Raw genomic sequence first — 18,846 nt, 5'->3', positions numbered from 1 at the left:
AAGTCATTTAAACTTTGTCTCAATTTCCTATAAATTGGGGAGAATAATATCACCTACTTCATGGAGTTGCTGTGAGAGTTAAATGAGACAAATATTTGTAAAGCAACTGCCTGCCCCATAGTACGTGCTGTGTAAATACTAGTTATTATTATTAATTATTCAATAAGAAAAAGAATCAAGTATCTCACTGATTTATTAGACTGTATCTTGGCATTTAACAATTTTATAATAGTAAACATGTTGTGTACTGAATAAATGTTTCATCATGAAAAAACATTTGGGTCCATTTGCATGATAAACTCTAGAATTTATTTTTCTTCATTTTGAATATGGAGCATGAGGACAGAAAACCTTCAGTAAGGTTAGCTTTAAGCTAAGGAGTACATGGAATCCAAAAGGCTAGGAACCTTTTTTTTTTCTGTACCCACCTTACAGTGTAATTCAATTCCATTTGAAAATAAATGCCTGCTATGAGAGGACATCCCAAACCAACTGTTCATGGTAATGGGAGATCCACTGATGTTGCACATCATTGATGTGTTTTCAGACTTTTTCAGTGTATTTATTGGTGTTAATGATTTTTTCCTATTTTTCTTTTTGTTTTAAAAATATTTTATATGGGTTGGCTCTCTGTGAGAAGGGATACTTGGGAAAAGAAATGTGAGATGCGCAAATTTAAAGACATCTTCACTCCAAATGTTCATATGGATGATTGGTGCCCAACCTCTGCTAAAGCCTTCCAAGTTCATATTGGTCTGATCAGCCACAGTCAGACACGCTGCACTTGGACCCTGACATAATGATGTAATTTTAGTCCTCTTTAAGCACAAAAGGACAACAACCAATCAAACAACTGAGGGAAATTATGATGTAAAAAAAGGAATCAATAAAAAGTTCTGAAAAAGGCAAAAATAAATATCTGCTATGAGCAAGGCAGTGTGCTAGGTTCTTTAGCTACAAAGAAGAAAAACACCATCTTTTATAATCCATGAGGGGAGGTCAGATATATCTTCAGAGAAGTACGATGTGAGGTAGAATGTGTCAATGGAAAAATTGGAGATCCAAGTAAAATGGTGAGGGGGGGGAGAGAGAGAGAGAGAGAGAGAGAGAGAGAGAGAGAGAGAGAGAGAGAGAGAGAGAGAGAGAGAGAGAGAGAGAGAGGGAGGGAGGGATGGGGAGAGAGAGAGAGAGAGAGAGAGAGAGAGAGAGAGAGAGAGAGAGAGAGAGAGAGAGAGAGAGAGAGAGAGAGAGAGAGAGAGAGAGAGAGATTTTCAGCTGGGATGTGGGAAAGTTTGTTGTAAGAGGTGGCAAGAGGTCTGGAATCTTGAAGGAAGAAGATTTCAACAGATGAGTTGAGAAGGGATTGCACTGATATGGGAGAAGATGGGATGAAATCAGAGAACAGCGAATAGTCCTGTTTAGCTGACATGGTGATATCTATGAAGAGGAATGGTATGAAATAAAGGTAGACTTAATTAATGTAGGCTACTTATGGAAACCTGTAGGCATTAAGCTATAGATTTTTTTTAAAAAAAAATTTATTCTATAGGTATTAGGAAGCCAACCAAGGCTTTTGAGTAAGGGGGAGAATCATCATCTAACCTTTCAGTTAGGAAAAAAAAAGGTATGTGAAGAAAAGATTGGGAAGGGGGAGAGACTGGAGGCAAAGACACCAATTAGGAGGCCATTAGAGTCTAGGTAAAAGTTAAAAGACACTTGATCTAAGACATTGGTGAGCTAATGGAAAGGAAGAGATAGATGTGTGAGATAAAATTTGATAAATGATTGGATTGTGGGCATGGTGAGAAAGAAGATAAGGTCAAAGATACCTCGGTGTTTAGGAATTTAGATCTTTGACAGGAAGGTCGAACCATATGCAGAAATAGAAAAGCTGGCAGTTAGTAAGAAAAACATTTAGCAATCTAGTTATCTCATATATTCAAATACAGTTAAATCATGACATACTCTCCACATTTCCATAATGGTTCTATTTATAGAGAACCTTCTCCACCATCTTACAACTAATGGTCACTCTTAGCAGTTAAGTGAATATTTTCCCAAATGAGTCTTTAACATTGTATGAGCACTTATTTCTAGTGGAGATAGATGCAATTAATACATCATGGTTCAGTGCTTTGCTCCCACTTGCTTTTCCCAAAGACTATGGAAGTAAAACCTACTTGAAAATGCTTGGTCATTAACGTCTTCCGGTCATCTTCAATCTGCCGAAACTTGGCCTTCAGTCCTTTCATTTGGGTTTCCATTTTTAAAACATATTGGAAATCCCTCTGAGTCCGTAAGTTTAAGACTTCAATGGACTGGGACATATTCTGAACCTGGTGAGAGAAGAAAATTGGCTATAGAAATATTGTCCATCGAGAGACTTATTACAGTTACTGGTTGAGTTTCATAATGACATTCTTATTCTAATAACTGGTTAGTAATGTTTTCCTGTGGTAGTGTGTGTGTGTGTGTGTGTGTGTGTGTGTGTATATATATATGTATATATATATATATATGACTACAAAAGACAAGTTTTATGAATAATTTCACATTATAAATATTTAGAAAATCCAGCCAGATAGAAATTGTATATAAAGTATATAAAAATTGTATAAAATATAAATTGTATAAAAATTTTTTGGGGATTGGCTCCAGCATCACAAATAAGCCTTCAGTCAGTCAAAATAGTAAATAAATTGGCTAACTAACTATGCCAAAAACTGTCAAAATTGGTACTAAATAGACAGATATCAAGTCATACCTTGCTGTGATTTGTTTTAGAAGAAACTTTATTTTCCTTTTGTTTTTAAATTACATATAGTACTTGGAAAGTATTAAAGCATTTTGATTAGAAAGAAATATGGTTGCTTAGGAGTGTGGGTGGTATTTAGGCCATTCCAGGAAACTGAATCGCTTCCATTTGAATTGTCTTAGGAAGATTCTGAAGATCAGCTGGCAGGACAAGATACCAGACACTGAGGTCCTTTCTTGAAAAAAAAAAACTGCCAAGCATCAAACTCTACTTCAGAGAGCACAAATCTTATGGGTTGGCCACGTTGTTCAAAAGTATGCTTGCCAAAAAAACTATTTTATGGAGAACTCACACAGGGCAAGCTTTCACATGATAGTTCAGAAGGAGCAATGCAAAGACACTCTCAAGTTCTCTCTTAAGAACTTTGGAATTGATTGTGCGACATGGGAGACACTGGCACAAGACCACTCAACATGGCATGCCCACATCAGAGAAGGTACTGTCTTCTATGAGCAAAGCAGAATTGAAGTAGCTCAAAAGAAACGTGAGATGTGCAAATTAAGCAATCCACCCCAAATGTTCACAAGAACTGTTTGTGCCCAACATGTGTTAGAACACTCTGGCCTTGTATTGGTTTGATCAGACAGTTAGACACACTGTAGGGTCCTCTTCGAGAATGAAGGATAACAACCAAATCAAAGGCATCCAGCTAAGGTGAGACATATTTTGCTCAGTATATTCACTCCATGAGGCAAAGTGAATTGGCCTGAGGCTGAATGTGATGTTTAATAGTGAATCCCAATAGGCTATCAGGCCCACTCATTTAACACTGAACAGCATGATAGTATGCTACTTCAGATAACTGGTATATGTAGTCTGTGCATTAGAGGGACAGAAAAACATACTTTAAGCAAATATTATTGCTCAATCAGAAGGCAATACTTATCACACTGGGTGCAAAGAACCATTTGAGGATTGTGGCACAGACATAAAAATTATTAGCAGAAAAAGCTTATTCCATGAGTATAAGTAATATGTGACCTTTGTGGCAAAGAGTCAAATAAAAATCCACAGCATAGACTTGACATCCAGTCTCATGGTTAACATGAATGGTAGGACTTTAGACAGAAAGGTGCTGAGTTCTGCTAATGCAGCCTTCTCTGGCCTCTCCCTTAGCCCCTTGTCAACCAACTACACAGTCCCCAATCATGCCTTCTTCTAACACTTGAAAATGAGATGCTGATATATTTAAACCCTGTTATGTGATTTTGTTAAAAATAACTGATCACGAAAATTTAATTTCTTTTAAGGAAGAGTTTTTTTTTCCTTGTTGATAGTGGATAATTGACTTTTCTTCATGGGTCTATATTGTTTCTTCATTCATTATGATGCCTATACTAAAAAGTTTTGTTATTTGCTTTTCTTTAGTAGAAAGCAAATTTGAGAGACAGTTTTGCATAGTGGGTAGGTAGCTGGACCAAGAGTCAAGAAGAACTGAGTTCAAGTCCTATCTCTGATACATGCTGGCTGTACAACCTTGGATAAATCACTTAGTCTCTTGGTAACCCCAGGTAATTCTTTAAGAAATGAAATGAAAAGTCTGGACTACTCCCTGTCTTCTCCCCAATCACAGAAACAAATCTGAAAGTATGTTAACAGTACTTGGATAAATGTCATAATTTACAAATTTTTCCTAAATTTTGATGATGATTAAGTGTTAATATTTCTTTAAGAAAGATTCCTTGACATATACTCTGAAGCAGACTGATCCCTCCCAGAAATATCCATGCCATTATTAATGATGCCATTAGGTTTTCCTGATAATTTCAGGAAACTCCTTATCTTCACTGTACTACATCAGATAACGAAACCAAAGGGAGAAGAGTTGCTATGAAAGTATTTTATGACTATCAGTAACGTAAAGCCAAATGTAGTTAGTAAGGGTTACATACTAGTAAATAAATAGATCTAGAACTGCTAATTCAAAAGGCTTGAGGTTCCATTTTGCTTTTGCTGTTAGCTAGCAACTGGATCTGATTTGTATGTGGCACAGGCCACAAAATTCACAAACTAGTGACCATTATTAAAAGAATAAAGGAATTCACTCCAGTCTCAACAAACTCAATGGTGAGCTGGAGTAGTTATAATTATTTGTTTAGTTTGGGGGGCAGTCTATGATTGTTGCTTGCTTGTTCCATTGCATTCGTTAAATGTATCCATTAAACCTGTCTATGTAATAACTTCCCATATATTTCCTTGTGCTTAGAACTCCTAGACTCAGTTGGTATACCTAATCCTTTTTCTGATAAATCACTTTCATTTCACTATAAATTTAACCAGGTTTCTTTGCCTAGATGATACAAATTTAAATTTCCTAAATTTAAACTCACACTCTCTTAGATTAGTTCTGTCATCCTAAAATGGTAAAATATGGAAGACACCTGACTTCCTAAATGCTTTAGAGAAACTGTAAATGTAAGTATTTGGCTTTTCTGGGAGAATATTTTGAGGCCCCTGTAAAATGAGGTGGTAGGAATAGTTAGCCTGCTTGTGAGTTTTCTTCCAGCTCCAGATCTGTGATCCTTTGTGATTCTTTGTGACTATAGGACTTTTAACGTCCTTTCAGCTCCAATTTATGATGCTCTGATTTTACAGATTAATCCCTGCTATGCTACCCTACATGGGTACAGTTAGAATGTTATCAAAGTGTAAGTTTAAATCTATCTTTTGGCTAAAATTGACCCTGTTGCTTAAAAGATCAAATTTTTGGTTGTAGTTGTGTCTTTTTTAGAAGGCTGATTTATTTAGATTTTTTGGTGGGGAGGCAATCAGGGTTAAGTGACTTGACCAAGGTCACACAGCTAGTAAGTATCTGAGGCCAAATTTGAACTTAAGTCCTCCTGACTCCAGAGCTGGTGCTCTATCCACTGCACTGCTTAGTTACCCAAGTTACATCTTATCCTTATGGTATATATGGACATTTTGCTCTTATGATGTCAGAGAATAACACTTCGTTTGGCGGTCACTGAAACATATTAAGAACTATATCTCTTTTCAATTCAGCATTAGATAATTACAGTATTTTAATTCACTGGTAGCCCAAGCTGGGGTTGTTATAAGCAAGATATTCTTGAGAAACTTTTCTTTCTACTTAAATACTTCTTCATGAAAACAGTCATTAAATACTTCTTCATGAATAATATCTTGGATATTCAAGGAATCTCATATTGTTAGAGTTGGAGGTGACTTTAGAGTTTAGCTAGCTTAGCCTGTACCTGAATGGGAATCTCTTTTGCATGTTCCATGAGGAAGAAATCATCTGACCTCTGCCTGAAGTTCTTCAGGGATGAGGAACTCATACTATAAAGCAGCTCATTCCACTAAGACAACTCTATTTTGTGAAGGAAGGCTTTCCTTACAGAGAGAAATAAAATGTCTTTCTGCATCTTCTGTATATCCCTTCTATTTATGCCTTAAAACCCAAGAGGATCAAGTCTAACTCCTCTTACATTTAGCAATCCTTTAAATACTTGAAGACAGCTATCAAGTACCCCCTCTAAGGCTTTTCTTTTTTAAGCTAAACAGTCCTAGTTCTGTCAATCAATCTTTGTCTTCAATTTCCTCATCCTAGTGGTGACCTTCTTCCATATGGACTGTAGCTTGTCAAACTCCTTCCCAAAATGTGGCACCCAGAGCTGAACACAAGAAACCTAATGTAGTCTAACTAGGACAGAATACCTCAAAAATGATCTCCCTCTTCCTGGATACTATATTTTTACATACACCCTAAAGATCATTTTATATTTCTTTTGGGCTGCCATTTTATATACTCTATAAATCGTTCCTGTAAATCCAAATGTAACTATAGGGATTTCAAGACAATTGAAATATATAATATTTGACATCATTACTAGTCATTTATTATTATGCTCTCATAATTCAATGTCATTTTCTTCTTCTATCCATTGAGATGGCAATATTTGAAGTTATACCATAATTAACAGTTTTTTGTACCCAAGATTCACCAACCAAAATGGTACCCTTTGTTCAATTGGGAATAGATAAGAATCCTGGGACATAATTGGGGAGATACGGTATGGAAGTAGAAACCCTGGGGATATTCCTAGGTATGCCACGATGTGACGAGAGGGTAGGAGAGGTATGAGGAATGCCTTGTAATATTGCTGAGGAAATTGCTAAAGGAGAGTACAGAAGGCAAGGAAAGGAAGTGCGCCATCTAGCTTTCTATTTAAGCTAATTCTTCTTGGTACCTATGGGCTTAATTAACTCCTTTGTTTTTGAATTGCCGAAAAACTGCAAGTGCTCCCTCTAAATTCTAAGTTGCACCCAGAGGCAAAGTCCAGGTTAACCTTTCTCCAGTCACCGCTCTCTGTGAGGGTCTGCTTACTGTCTAACCTTGAAGTCCAAAAACCGAGACAAGAAAAAAAGGGAATAAGAAAGATAAGAAGGAAGAAAAGGAGGAAGAGGGGAAAAAAAAGAAAAGACAAGAAAAGAGAAAGAAGAGGAAGAGAAAAATAAAATGAAGGAAGAGCAACACTTTCTAATGAACGAAGATACTGAGAGTGAAGAGGAAAAATGATGTACAAAGTTCCTAAAGTCTTCTGCAGTGAGAAAAGAAAAGAAAGGAAAGGAAGGAGTTACTGAATTACTACATAATCTTTTTTTCCAAATACAGCTGGTAAGACTTTCTCCTTTATATGTTGGGACTTCGGCAGAAATTTACTAATTTGTAGAATAAATGAGGCTGATGTAGGGGACAAAAAAAGCAATAAATGATTGTTGCATTGATTGAAGTTAGAAGCAGGAGGAAGATGACATTAATACTGCTTGTGGTGGATGAGATAATAATGGTGCATAATACAGAGAAGACAGGGCTACTCAATTCTAATTTTGATTTTCTTTTCACTATCCCAAAAATAATCATCTTTAAATTGGATAGGCTAGAATATAAAAGGTTAAGAGACCCAAAATAATGAAGAGGGTAACTCTGTATGATGATACTCAATTTATTCAACAAGTACTCATTAATGAATAAATAATAATAAAAAAAAACCTGTGCCAAGTGCTAAAATGCAGATTCTCAAGAAGCTTACACTATAATTGGGGGAGGCAACATTAAAATAAATTTTAGCTGTGGGGCATATAGACAGACTTGGAAGTCCTAAGAAGTATGATGATGAGACAAATAGCAAGTCCTTAGGTTTTAGGAACAGGTCAAATGACAGTTACTAAGGAAGGTATGAAAATCATAGAGGTAGATCATATGGTAAAATCTAGAGGATCTTAGGAAGCACCTAAAAGATAGATAATAAGACCTGGTCATCTTCTATCTCACTGGAAATAATAGATTGATTAGTCCCATCTCATCTGAATTGATACAGAGTGAAGTGGGCAGAACTAGGGAAACAATTTATTTGGTGACATAATAAAGAAACACCACTTTGAAAGATTTAGAACTCAAATCAATGTAATGACAAACCTTGATGACAGAGGACTCTAGATGAAGTATATTACTTTCTGCCAGAAAGTGATGGACTTAAAATGTAGAATAGGGCAAACTGTTTTTTTTTTGATGTGGTAAATCTGGGAATTGTTTTTGTTTCCTTAACTATGCATATTGGTTATGAGGGCTATATTTTTATTTTATTGCACAATTGGAGAAAGGGAAGTGGAAATGATACATAATAAATTCTTGCAAATGTAAATACAATTAATAAAATACAAGAATATACTTTAGATAAGAAAATGAAAATATTATAACAACACAAGGAATAATATTTTTCTGTAGGTGTGAATTAAATGTTTCTGAATAAAAAAATATTTATACACTTTCCATCTGAAATCTCAATGAACTTTACAAATCAAATCATATGATTTTTCTTTGGAGGCAACTAGGTGGTGCAGTGGATAGAGTGGCAGGTCTGGAGATAATAAAATTGAATTTAAAGCTGACTTCAAATACTAGTTCTATGACCTTGTCACAGCAAGTCACTTAACCTCTTTTTGCCTCAGTTTCCTAATTTGTAAAATGAGGATAATAATAGCATTTACCTCCTGGTGTGGTTGTGAAGATCAAATGAAATAATAATTGTGGAGTGCTTAGCATAGTAAATGGTACATTGTAAGTGCTCTATAAATGCTTAAAAAGACCTAGAAAAAATGTCAGCATATTGCATCCTGATCTTTCAGACAAGATCAGCTTTTAGTGAAAGAACTGGAGATAGCAGATCTTGTACTACGTATAGCACAGGGTTAATTAAAAAGCTTAATATGGTAGTGAATATGAGTTATTTTTGTTTAGGAGGCAGCTTGGTGGTGCAGTAGATAGAGCATAGGACCTAAAGTTCAAATTCTGCCCAAGACATCTATCTGTGTGACCCTGGGCAAGTCACATCCTCTGTATGCCTCAGTTTCCTTATCTGTAAAATGAGGATAATAACAGCACCTACCTCCCAAGGTTTGTTGTCAGGATTTAAATGTAAACTAGCTATTGTCATAATTTATTCTTCAGTTAAAGAAAAAATAAAAAAGGAAGCAATTCAATGGTAAATTACTGTTCTGGCTACTACGTGAGGGCATGAGTTCCTCTTAACTGGAAGTGTTCACACAGAGAGGCTGGAGGGCCATTTGTCAGTGATGCTACAGAAGGGATTCCTCATTGAAGGGCAGCTTGGAAAAGATTATATCTTAGGTCCTTGCCAACTATAAAATGTTATGATTCTATGATTTTTGCTGTAAGTAAAATTAGTTCCACCAAACATCAGGTCATATAAATACTAGGATGACTTTTATATTCCTGATGTACACCCTCAACCCTAGCACCTATTAAAGTGATGAGCACAGGGTTAATTAGCTGAAGCTGGAAGTTAGGTGATACAGTGAATCTAGTACAGGACATGGAGTCAGGGAGATCTGAATTCAAATTCAACTTAAAGCACTTACTAGCTATATGACCTTGGGCAAGTCAGTAAGTCAATAAATATTTATTGAGTGCCTAGTACATGCTAGGTGCTGTGCTAAGCACAGGGTCACCTAACCTCCATCAAGCTAGTTTCCTTATATGTAAAATGAAGTTAATAATAGTACGTACGTCCCAGGGTTGCAAAGATAAAATGAGAGAATATTTGTAAAGTACTTTGCAGATTTTAAAATGCTATATAGATGCTTTGTTGCTGTTCAGTCTTGTCTAACACTTCATGACCCCATTTGGGGTTTTCTTTGCAAAGATACTATAATGGTTTGCCATTTACTTCTCCAGGTCATTTTACAGATGAGAAAACTAAGGCAAGCAGAGTTAAGTGACTTGCCCAGCACCACACAGCTGGTAAGTGCTAAGGATGGATTTGAACTCAGGTCTTCCTGACTCCAGGCTCAGTGCTTTATGCATCTTACCACCTAGCTGCTTCATATAGATGCTAGCTATTCATGAAAACCTATTGATTGACATATTCATTAATTAAACAACCAATAAAGACCTATCCTAATTTCAGAAAGCAGAGCTATGCTCCCAGAATGATGACGATAAATAAAGGAAGAATCAGTAATTATCATGAATGAAAAACCTATCTCCATACACATCTATATAAATTAAAACACATTTTGAGAAGCCATGAATAGTTAAGGAAACAAAAACTACATAATAACACAATATTCCCAAGATAAAGATTCCCCAAAAGATGGATAATCTTATTACCTCAAGAGTTCATAAAAGTATAGAGCAAGAAAGGGCCTTGGAAATTATTTAGACCAACATTGAGCTGAACCATGAGAGCTCTTTATATCTCAGACAAGTGATCATAGGTCTTCTGCTTGAAAGCATCCAGAGTTAGGGCACTTACTTCTACCGTAGGACCTCTCTTCCAGTTTTAGACCAAAGTTCTTCCATATGTTATGATACAACTTCTTGCTCTGTTCTCTTGGGACAAACAGAATAACCTTCATACATCTCTTTTTCAACCATTCATTAAAAATGAGTGTCATCATCTATGATGGGCCAGACACTGTTTAGGGGAAACAAACTTAAAAGTAGGCACCGTCTGACACCTATACCTCCATGGAGGACCTGAAGGAGGTGCTGGAGAGGTGGCAGGTGGCCTATACCAGGGAACAGGAAAGGATAAAAAAAAATTCTTTGTGACACAAAGACAGGAGGCCCCAAAAAGTTGCGATCCTTAAAAATGCAACTGAATATATATGCCTTCATGAGATTTTAGTCTTGTCCAGGCTGGAAGCATGGTGGCCAATCATGGCACAATCCCACTGTTGATTGACACAGAAATTTTAATTTGCTACGTTGCTGACCTGAGTCTGTTCACTGTTCCTTGGAAGCCTGGAAGTTTTCTGTTCTTCAGGGTTCACCACACTGGTGCCAGACTTAGTTCAGATGCCCTAGATGCAAGATTCAAACCCAGGACTCATAGGCTCAAAGATTTGGCCCCTTCTTTGTCCAAATCCTGTGAGGCTAAGTCAAGCATTACTCCCAAGATATACAAATGTAGTAAGTGGCAGAAACCAAATATGAAGCCAGGTTCTCTGACTTCAATTCCACCCATCTTCCCACAGCACTATCCTACTCTACTTCTGAATCCAATGTTCTTTCTATGATGCCACAGTGTCTTTCCATTCCTCTGGAAGCTATGCTTCCATCCATGCAGCATAAGAACAAATTAACTTATTAGGCTGCCATGCCACACTTTTAATTAATTTTGGCCTTCAAATGTGCCACAACTTCTAGTCTTTATTAGGCATTTTCCTATTTTGTACCTGTGAAGATGAACTTTTTTAACATAAACATATCTTTACATTTATCTCTACTAAGTTTATGTTGTTAGATTTTTGTCTCCTGTTTAAGACTATCAGGATTGGGGCAGTAAGGTGGCTCAGTGGATAGAGCACTGGCACTGGAGTCAGAAGGATCCAAGTTCAAATCCAGCCTCAGACACATAACACTTACTAGCTATGTGACTCTGGGCAAGTCAGCTATCCCCAGTTGCCTCACCAAAAAAAAAAAAAATCCTATCAGGATCAACTAATCAACAAGAAGTAATTATTGAGCTAAGTTTTGGGTATATGAATAAAAAAATAAACAAAAAAATAAGCATCTGGCCTCAAGGAGCTTACATTCTAATGTGGTATTTTTAGATCTCAATTTTGTCATCCAGCATTGTTTTGTTCCAAGTTGCTGATAAAAATAATACTCCACTATACACTTCCTCTAAGTCAAGAGTTTTTCATCTGGGGTTCTTGAACTTTTAAATAAATGATAATTGAATTCAATATAATTGCTTTCTTTTTAATGCTATGTATTTTAATTTATGCACTTGAACATTATTCTGAGAAGGGCCTGTAAGGCTGCACCTGGCTGTGAAAGGGTTACATGATACACAAAAAGATTAAGGATGCCTGCTCTGGGTTAAGCATTGATCCACTGACACTCTTTGGTCTCAGTTGCTAAATGCATATTCTATACTTATGAACCCATTCACACGTTGTACATACTCCAGTTGTATTTCATTTGGGTCTGGGAGGAGGTGGGTCTCAAACAGTCCAGTATAATAAAGTAGCCAAGAAAGATTTAAGGATAAGAAAGTCATAGGATCATAGATTTAAATTAAGAAAGAACCTTAGAGCTCATCTACTGCAACCTTCTCATTTTAAAGATGAAAAAACTGAGATGTAGAGATGTTAAGGAAGGAACTTGTCCGAGGTCATGTACTAAGCATCAGAAGCAGAATTTGAATCCAGGTTCACAAATTCTAGTCAATGCCTTTTCTGCTGAGTCACACTGTCTATGATAGTTCTGCTGTTCTCTATTTTAGTCAGACCATATATATCATCTTTTGCCAATAGGGATGCAATATTTTTGGAAAGATATAGAGAAGCATCATGGTGTAATGGGTAAAAAGGTAGATCAAGTCCTGATTATTAAACACATTGGCTATTTGATCCCAAGCAAGTCAAAACCTCTCAGTATTCCAGGCAACTGTAAGATTACTTAGCTGCAGAGGCATTTACCCTTGTTGGCAGAGGTAGCTTCCTCCCTTGGAGGGTCTCTATACTAATTAATGAGATGTCTAGTCCTTATCACAATGCTTAGGTAGAGAGTGTCTGGGAGAAAAAAACTCAGTTTTTGTAGCAATTATATAGCTATTAAAATCACTTTTGATAAAAATAAAAACTAAAACAAAAGACAAAACCCGTTGCAGTCAGAATAACCAATGCAGAACGAATCACATTTTCTAAGAGTAAAAATCTGACTATAATGAATATCATCGTAACCTAAAAAGGTATTTGAACTCTAGTCACAAATACAGGCAGCCCCCAAATGTTCAAATCCTGTAACATTGTTGGTATGAGATAAAGCTCCTTATAGAGGAACTATGGAAATGCCACCTATTATATAGATGATATTCAAGTAGGGGTTTACTAGATCAATCAAAATCAAAAGTATAAAGTAAAGGATTATGATTTATTACATAAATAGTACAAGAGGCTCTCAATAACACATAGACATGACAAAGATAATTCATGAAAATATATAGTTTGAGTAGTAGTAGTCTACCTTAATGATGTACATATTTTCTTCTACCAAAACTGTTGAGGCTTTAAATCCTGCTAAGTATAGAAAACATAGCCATCTGACATACACTATCTATTTGTATTAGGAGAAAAATATGATAATGTAATAGAAAGAAGGCATACATTATCCTAGGGTTAAAAGATACCAAATCATTAATAGTTTGGGTTTTTTTTATATCTTCACTCAATTCAATAAAAGTTTTAGTCTGAGCTATATTGATTCCCCCAAAGCTTACGAGCCATTTCCCCTTTATTTTCTATAAGGGATTCTTCAGCTATATGTGATTTGTTGTTTCATTTCTTGTGATATGATAAATTATTTAGAGAAGCAGTCTTCTAAAGTATATAGAGGGACAGTCTCAGAAGACCTGGCTTCAAGGCCTGCCTTTAATAAATAGAAGCAAAGTAACTAAGGACAAGTCACTATTTCAGTAACTTCAGGCAAATTCTCTAAATTCGACATAAGTTATTAATCTGTATTGGTGGAGTTTGCATACCAACAAAAGAAATCATAGGTTGGCTTCTCTCCCCTTTACCTAATCCCAGTCCACAAAATGATTAATTTTTTTTATAAATCCAACAAATATTTTAATTACTACATGTAATATTTTAATTGTTACACATAAAATATTATGCATTAATATTTGTAAATAGAATATTATCTTACATCTTTTCAAAACAGGAAAGTATTGTCAAATCAGGAGCTATAAATGTAAAATGAGGAAGATTTCAAAGACCCACTTAGTGCTTGCTCTCTGGTCCTGCATAGATGAAACTGAATCAGGAAGTTGATCCTAGTCACACTTTTCAGACAGAAGATGAAGGGAAGAATCATAATTATGGAAATATGATTTCATCCATGTTGCCACACCTCCCACTGATGCAAATTTTTGCCTTTCATGCCTCCTCATCTTCTGTGAGTTTTGTCCATTCCTTTCCATTTATCTTTTCCAGAGCATCAACCAGACATGCTTGATCTTATCTTAGATATTTAGTCTGCTTCTTGTCATTCCCATTACATGAACATTCCCTCACAACACACTCTAGATGTTATTTACACTTTTTTTCAGACAAGACATAGTGGCATGCTATAACCCCATTTATGCTTATAATGTACCTTTCCATTGTCCTTCAGATTCTTAAATTATTTAATTAATTATTTAATTTGATTGTTCCAAGATCATGGTGTTCCATGGTTTGAAGCCATATAGAATCATCAAGAAAATATTTACACTAAAGAGATGAAGATGGGGTTTATAGCAGTGAACATTTAGAAATCATTGAAATCACTGCACAATTCCCAATGTGCAATTGAACATAATTGCCTCCTCCTACTGGGTTTGGGGTCCAGCTCATTATCTATCTGTAATGCTTGTCTGATATATATATATATATATATATACACACACACACATATATATATACACACACACACACATATATATATACACACACACACATATATATATACACACACACACACATATATATATACATATATACACACACACACACACACACACACATATATATATATACATATGAAAACTTGATGAACTGCCTTTGTAACTGCCTGTCATACATATAATGACAAATATGCATTTTTCATTTTCTCTATGGCATTATAATATTGCTGAAATTATTTGTTGAAATTTAGCTCTCAAATTTTCATGGGTAAAGGAACTATCAAATGTGTAACAAAATAACTGTAATAACTCAATGTATTGCTTTAGACCAACAAATCCAGGTAAACAAATCAGAAAAAATGCTATTCAGTGTGAAAGATGTACCCTGGCATAGTGCATTAAATATGCAGGATAGAATAAGGAAGATCTAGGTGCAAATCCTACTTCTGCTATTTACTAGCCATGTGACCCTGGGCAAATCATATAACCATTATCAGCCTCAGTTTCCTTAACTGTAAAATGGGGACAATAATAGCATCTACCTCTGAAGATTGCTATAAGGACCAAATGAGACAATATTTTTAAAGTCCTTAGCACAGTGCCTGACACCACATAGCAGGCACTTAATTAATGCTTGTTTCCTTCCCCCCTCCTCTCCTCTCCTCTCCTCTTCCCTTCCCCCTCCCTTCCCTTCCCCCTCCCTTCCTTTCCCTTCCTTTCCTTTTCTTTCCCCTCCCTTTCCTTTCCCCTCCCTTTCTTTTCCTTTCCATACCTCAGATAACTCCCTAGGACTCATCTACCTGTATGGACACAGACTTACAACTCCTCTAGAAGTCAGTTTCCTCATCTATAATATGAGGAGATTAGACTAGATGGTCTTTAATGTCACTCCCAACTCTAATATGGGATCCTATGATCTACTAAGTCAAAGATGGATTGCATTTTGTTGGAAGGACTTCTTATAGTAGGCATTTCCCCATGCTGATGAAATCACAGAATCTTCTTATATTTTGCAATCAAAATAACAACAGCAAAGTATCCTGCTTAGCAGCAACACGGCAAAAATGAATGCAGGAGGAATTCAGCTGAAATGCCCAACTGTTTAAGCAAAGTAGTGGAAATTAGCATGTTTAGGCAGAGCATGACTAATAGTTGAGGTTGATGTCTAAGTGGACAGAATGCTTTTCCACAATGTGCCCCTGGGTGTTTGTTGATGGGGACATAGTACTAGAGTAGATATGCAATAGACCTGACTCAGAATGATGTTACGTATGTTCCTTACATAGAAAAAGAAATAAAATCAATAGTTCTACCAGAAAAGTAAAAAAAAAAAAGAAAGATGAATATGAAGGACATCAAAGTTTAGCCAGTTACCCTGGGGTGACTCTGCTTTATACCTGCCGCAGCTGGGGATCTAATGTGCTCTAGAATAATCTGAAAAGTGCTCCTGATTATTTGCTACATCACCAGGAGAATTATATCCCCAAATTGCTAATTTTAATGTGCTTGGCCAATTGAACCCATACTGTTGTAATGAGATTATATTGGATTTGTTGAGTAATAAAAACAAAAGTACAACTCTACTAAAAGCTGACATTTGTAGAGGCTTTGAGATTTGCAAAGTGCTTTAAACACAAATAAGCATCCTTAACTGCTTTGTAAGCATTTAGCGAGTTATGTTCTATGTCAGTACTTTTCAAAGGCTTTTTAAGGTTTTGTAGGTTTAAATAGCTTGGAATCTCAACTTCTTGCATAGAGCCACAGGTCTACAACTGCAAAGATCTATAAAGACTATCTAGTCCAAACCCTTCATTTTACAGTTAAGGAAACTGAGTCCCAGAGGGTTTAGCTGACTTGTCCAAGGTCACATAAGGAATAAGTATCAGAGTTAAGTTATAAAGTCATATCTTCTGCCTCCAAATGCATTGCTCTTTTCACTAAGCTGCATTGCCTCTCATGGGATGTGGCATGGAGCATGCAAGACAAAGACATGTTGTCATTCTCAGAAAGAAGAAAAAGTTCCCTCTGTGGCCCTTGCAAATTTGGTATCATTTTTCATAGAAAAGGAGGGTTTCTGAAGTGGTGATGTTGGGGTGTCAAGAAGTAGGAAGGCTGCAGGGATATTTTTCAGGTATCATGGAAGGCTCTTGGTTTGTAAATAATGCTAGAGACAAAGACAATTCAGTGTAGCTGTGAAGATGAGGGGAGAATGTATTGATTGTTTGGTTACAGAAGAGACAATGTTGAAGAAGTGTAAGTAGGGGAAGGGTGTTGAGTTATGGCAGAGGACTGGTCTTCATTATCTTCTTTGGTATTTGTTAGAGCTTGTCTTATTGTGATAATAAAAGCAGGACTATGAGATCCAGTTCTAGTACTGCCTTTCTTACTTGTATCAGCTGAAATTGCCCCTAGTTTATTCTATAGAGTAGCATATCACTGCTTGCAACACTGGGAATTTGTAACTTGAGCAACCCAGTGCTAAGCAATTTTGGGCATGGTCTATAGATAATAGAAGAAGTACAAGGTTATAGTGTATTTTGGCACCAACATACTTTATCCCTCACTCTATCCTTCTATCAAACCCCCAAGGTTTCTTGTGGTACTCCAAAGTTTTGGAGGATATAATTTGGAAACCAATAAACTAGATCATGAGCACCAATTTGATGCATACATGTTATTGTCCCTGGATTCAGATGCAAGTAATTTACCAGAGCACTAATCCTTGAAGAATGAAGAGAGAATGAGTACTTTTCCATTGCTATGTGAAAAAGTGGCATAGATTTGTATTGTGTAGCCTCACAGTGCATAACTGAGCCAACAGGGTAGAACTACAGGCAACCATCATGTGAAGGAAAGAGTTTGGGATTTGGAATTGGAAGAAATGGTGAACAAGAAGACTTGGGTTTGAACCCTAGCACTACTCTGACCAAGTCATGTAACCTCTCTGAGACTTTTTTCCCTCATCTATTAAGTGAGGGGGTAGGATTAAAGGGCCTCAAAATTCTACTTCTATGCTTCTATGAAATTATTGGGAAGTAGATTTCTGCTCATTGTGAAGAACTCTTTAACAATTATAAATGTTCCCAATTGAAAATAGATTTTTGGAAGTATTGAGCATTCTGTCATGGCAAGTATGCAAGAAAACATGGGATAACTATCTGTCAATGATATTTTAGAAGTCATTCTTGAATTGGGTAGTAGGTAGGACTCAATGACTCTTTTAGTATTTTCCAATTATATGATCCTTATAGGGGCAGCTAGATGGAATAGTAGATTGAGTACTGAACTTGGAGTAGGCAATATGAGTTGAAATCCTGCCTTAAACACTTATTGTTGTTGTTGCTCAGTCCTTTTCAATCTTGTCCAGCCATTTCCTTCTCCAGCTCATTTTACAAATGAGGAAACTGAGGCCAACAAGGTGAAGTGATTTGCCTATGATCACACTGCTAGTAAGTATCTGAGGCCAGATTTGAACTAAGCAAGTTGTGTCTTCCTAACTCCAGTCCCTGCGCTCTATTATCCACTGTGCCACCTAGCTGCTCCAGACACTTATTAGCTCTGTCTATTTGGGTGAGTCACTTAACCTCTTTGTACTTCAGTTTCTTTCTCTGTAAAATGGGGAAACTAATAGTAAATACCTCCCAAAGTTGTTATGAGGCTCAACTGAAATTATTTCATATATATATATATATGTGTGTGTGTGTGTGTGTATTTGTGTGTGTATGCACATATACAGATCTCTGTAATAATTTAATGTACACATATAATATATATATACATACAGACATACATATATACATAATCCGTTTGCAAACCTTAAAGTTCAATGTACATATTAGCTATTATTATCCTCACTGTTATATACCCATAGCACATCTTTTTAAAAATTCAGAGAAAAATTGACTTTAGTTGTTGTAACTTTACTGAAAATCTTTCTATTTCCCAACAAAGTGCAGGAAAATGATTATATTTTCATCTAGTAGGAAAAGAAATAATTTAAAATGACTTAGGATTCTAGGATTCAAGGTGTTTCCAGACATTGCTATGCTTTATTCTTCCACTTCTAAAGTTACCTTCGAAGTCCGT

General features: G+C 36.1%; 1 protein-coding gene across 2 annotated transcripts in view; it reads right to left on the bottom strand.

The window, feature by feature from the left end:
• OLFM3 (olfactomedin 3) overlaps positions 1–18,846 on the bottom strand; it is a 256,531-nt gene that overhangs the window by 32,408 nt on the left and 205,277 nt on the right. For both annotated transcript variants that reach the window (XM_078154990.1, XM_021000128.2), the window contains exon 3: positions 2,181–2,336. In XM_078154990.1, coding sequence (XP_078011116.1) covers positions 2,181–2,336 — 156 coding nt within the window. The remainder of the gene's footprint in view (positions 1–2,180; positions 2,337–18,846) is intronic.

The sequence above is a fragment of the Phascolarctos cinereus genome, unplaced genomic scaffold, assembly GCF_003287225.1.
Source record: "Phascolarctos cinereus isolate Bilbo 61053 unplaced genomic scaffold, phaCin_HiC Scaffold_5;HRSCAF=322, whole genome shotgun sequence".
Lineage (NCBI taxonomy): Eukaryota > Metazoa > Chordata > Mammalia > Diprotodontia > Phascolarctidae > Phascolarctos > Phascolarctos cinereus.
The sequence above is the reverse complement of the archived record's forward strand: the minus strand, read 5'-3'. Positions and strand labels throughout refer to the sequence as shown.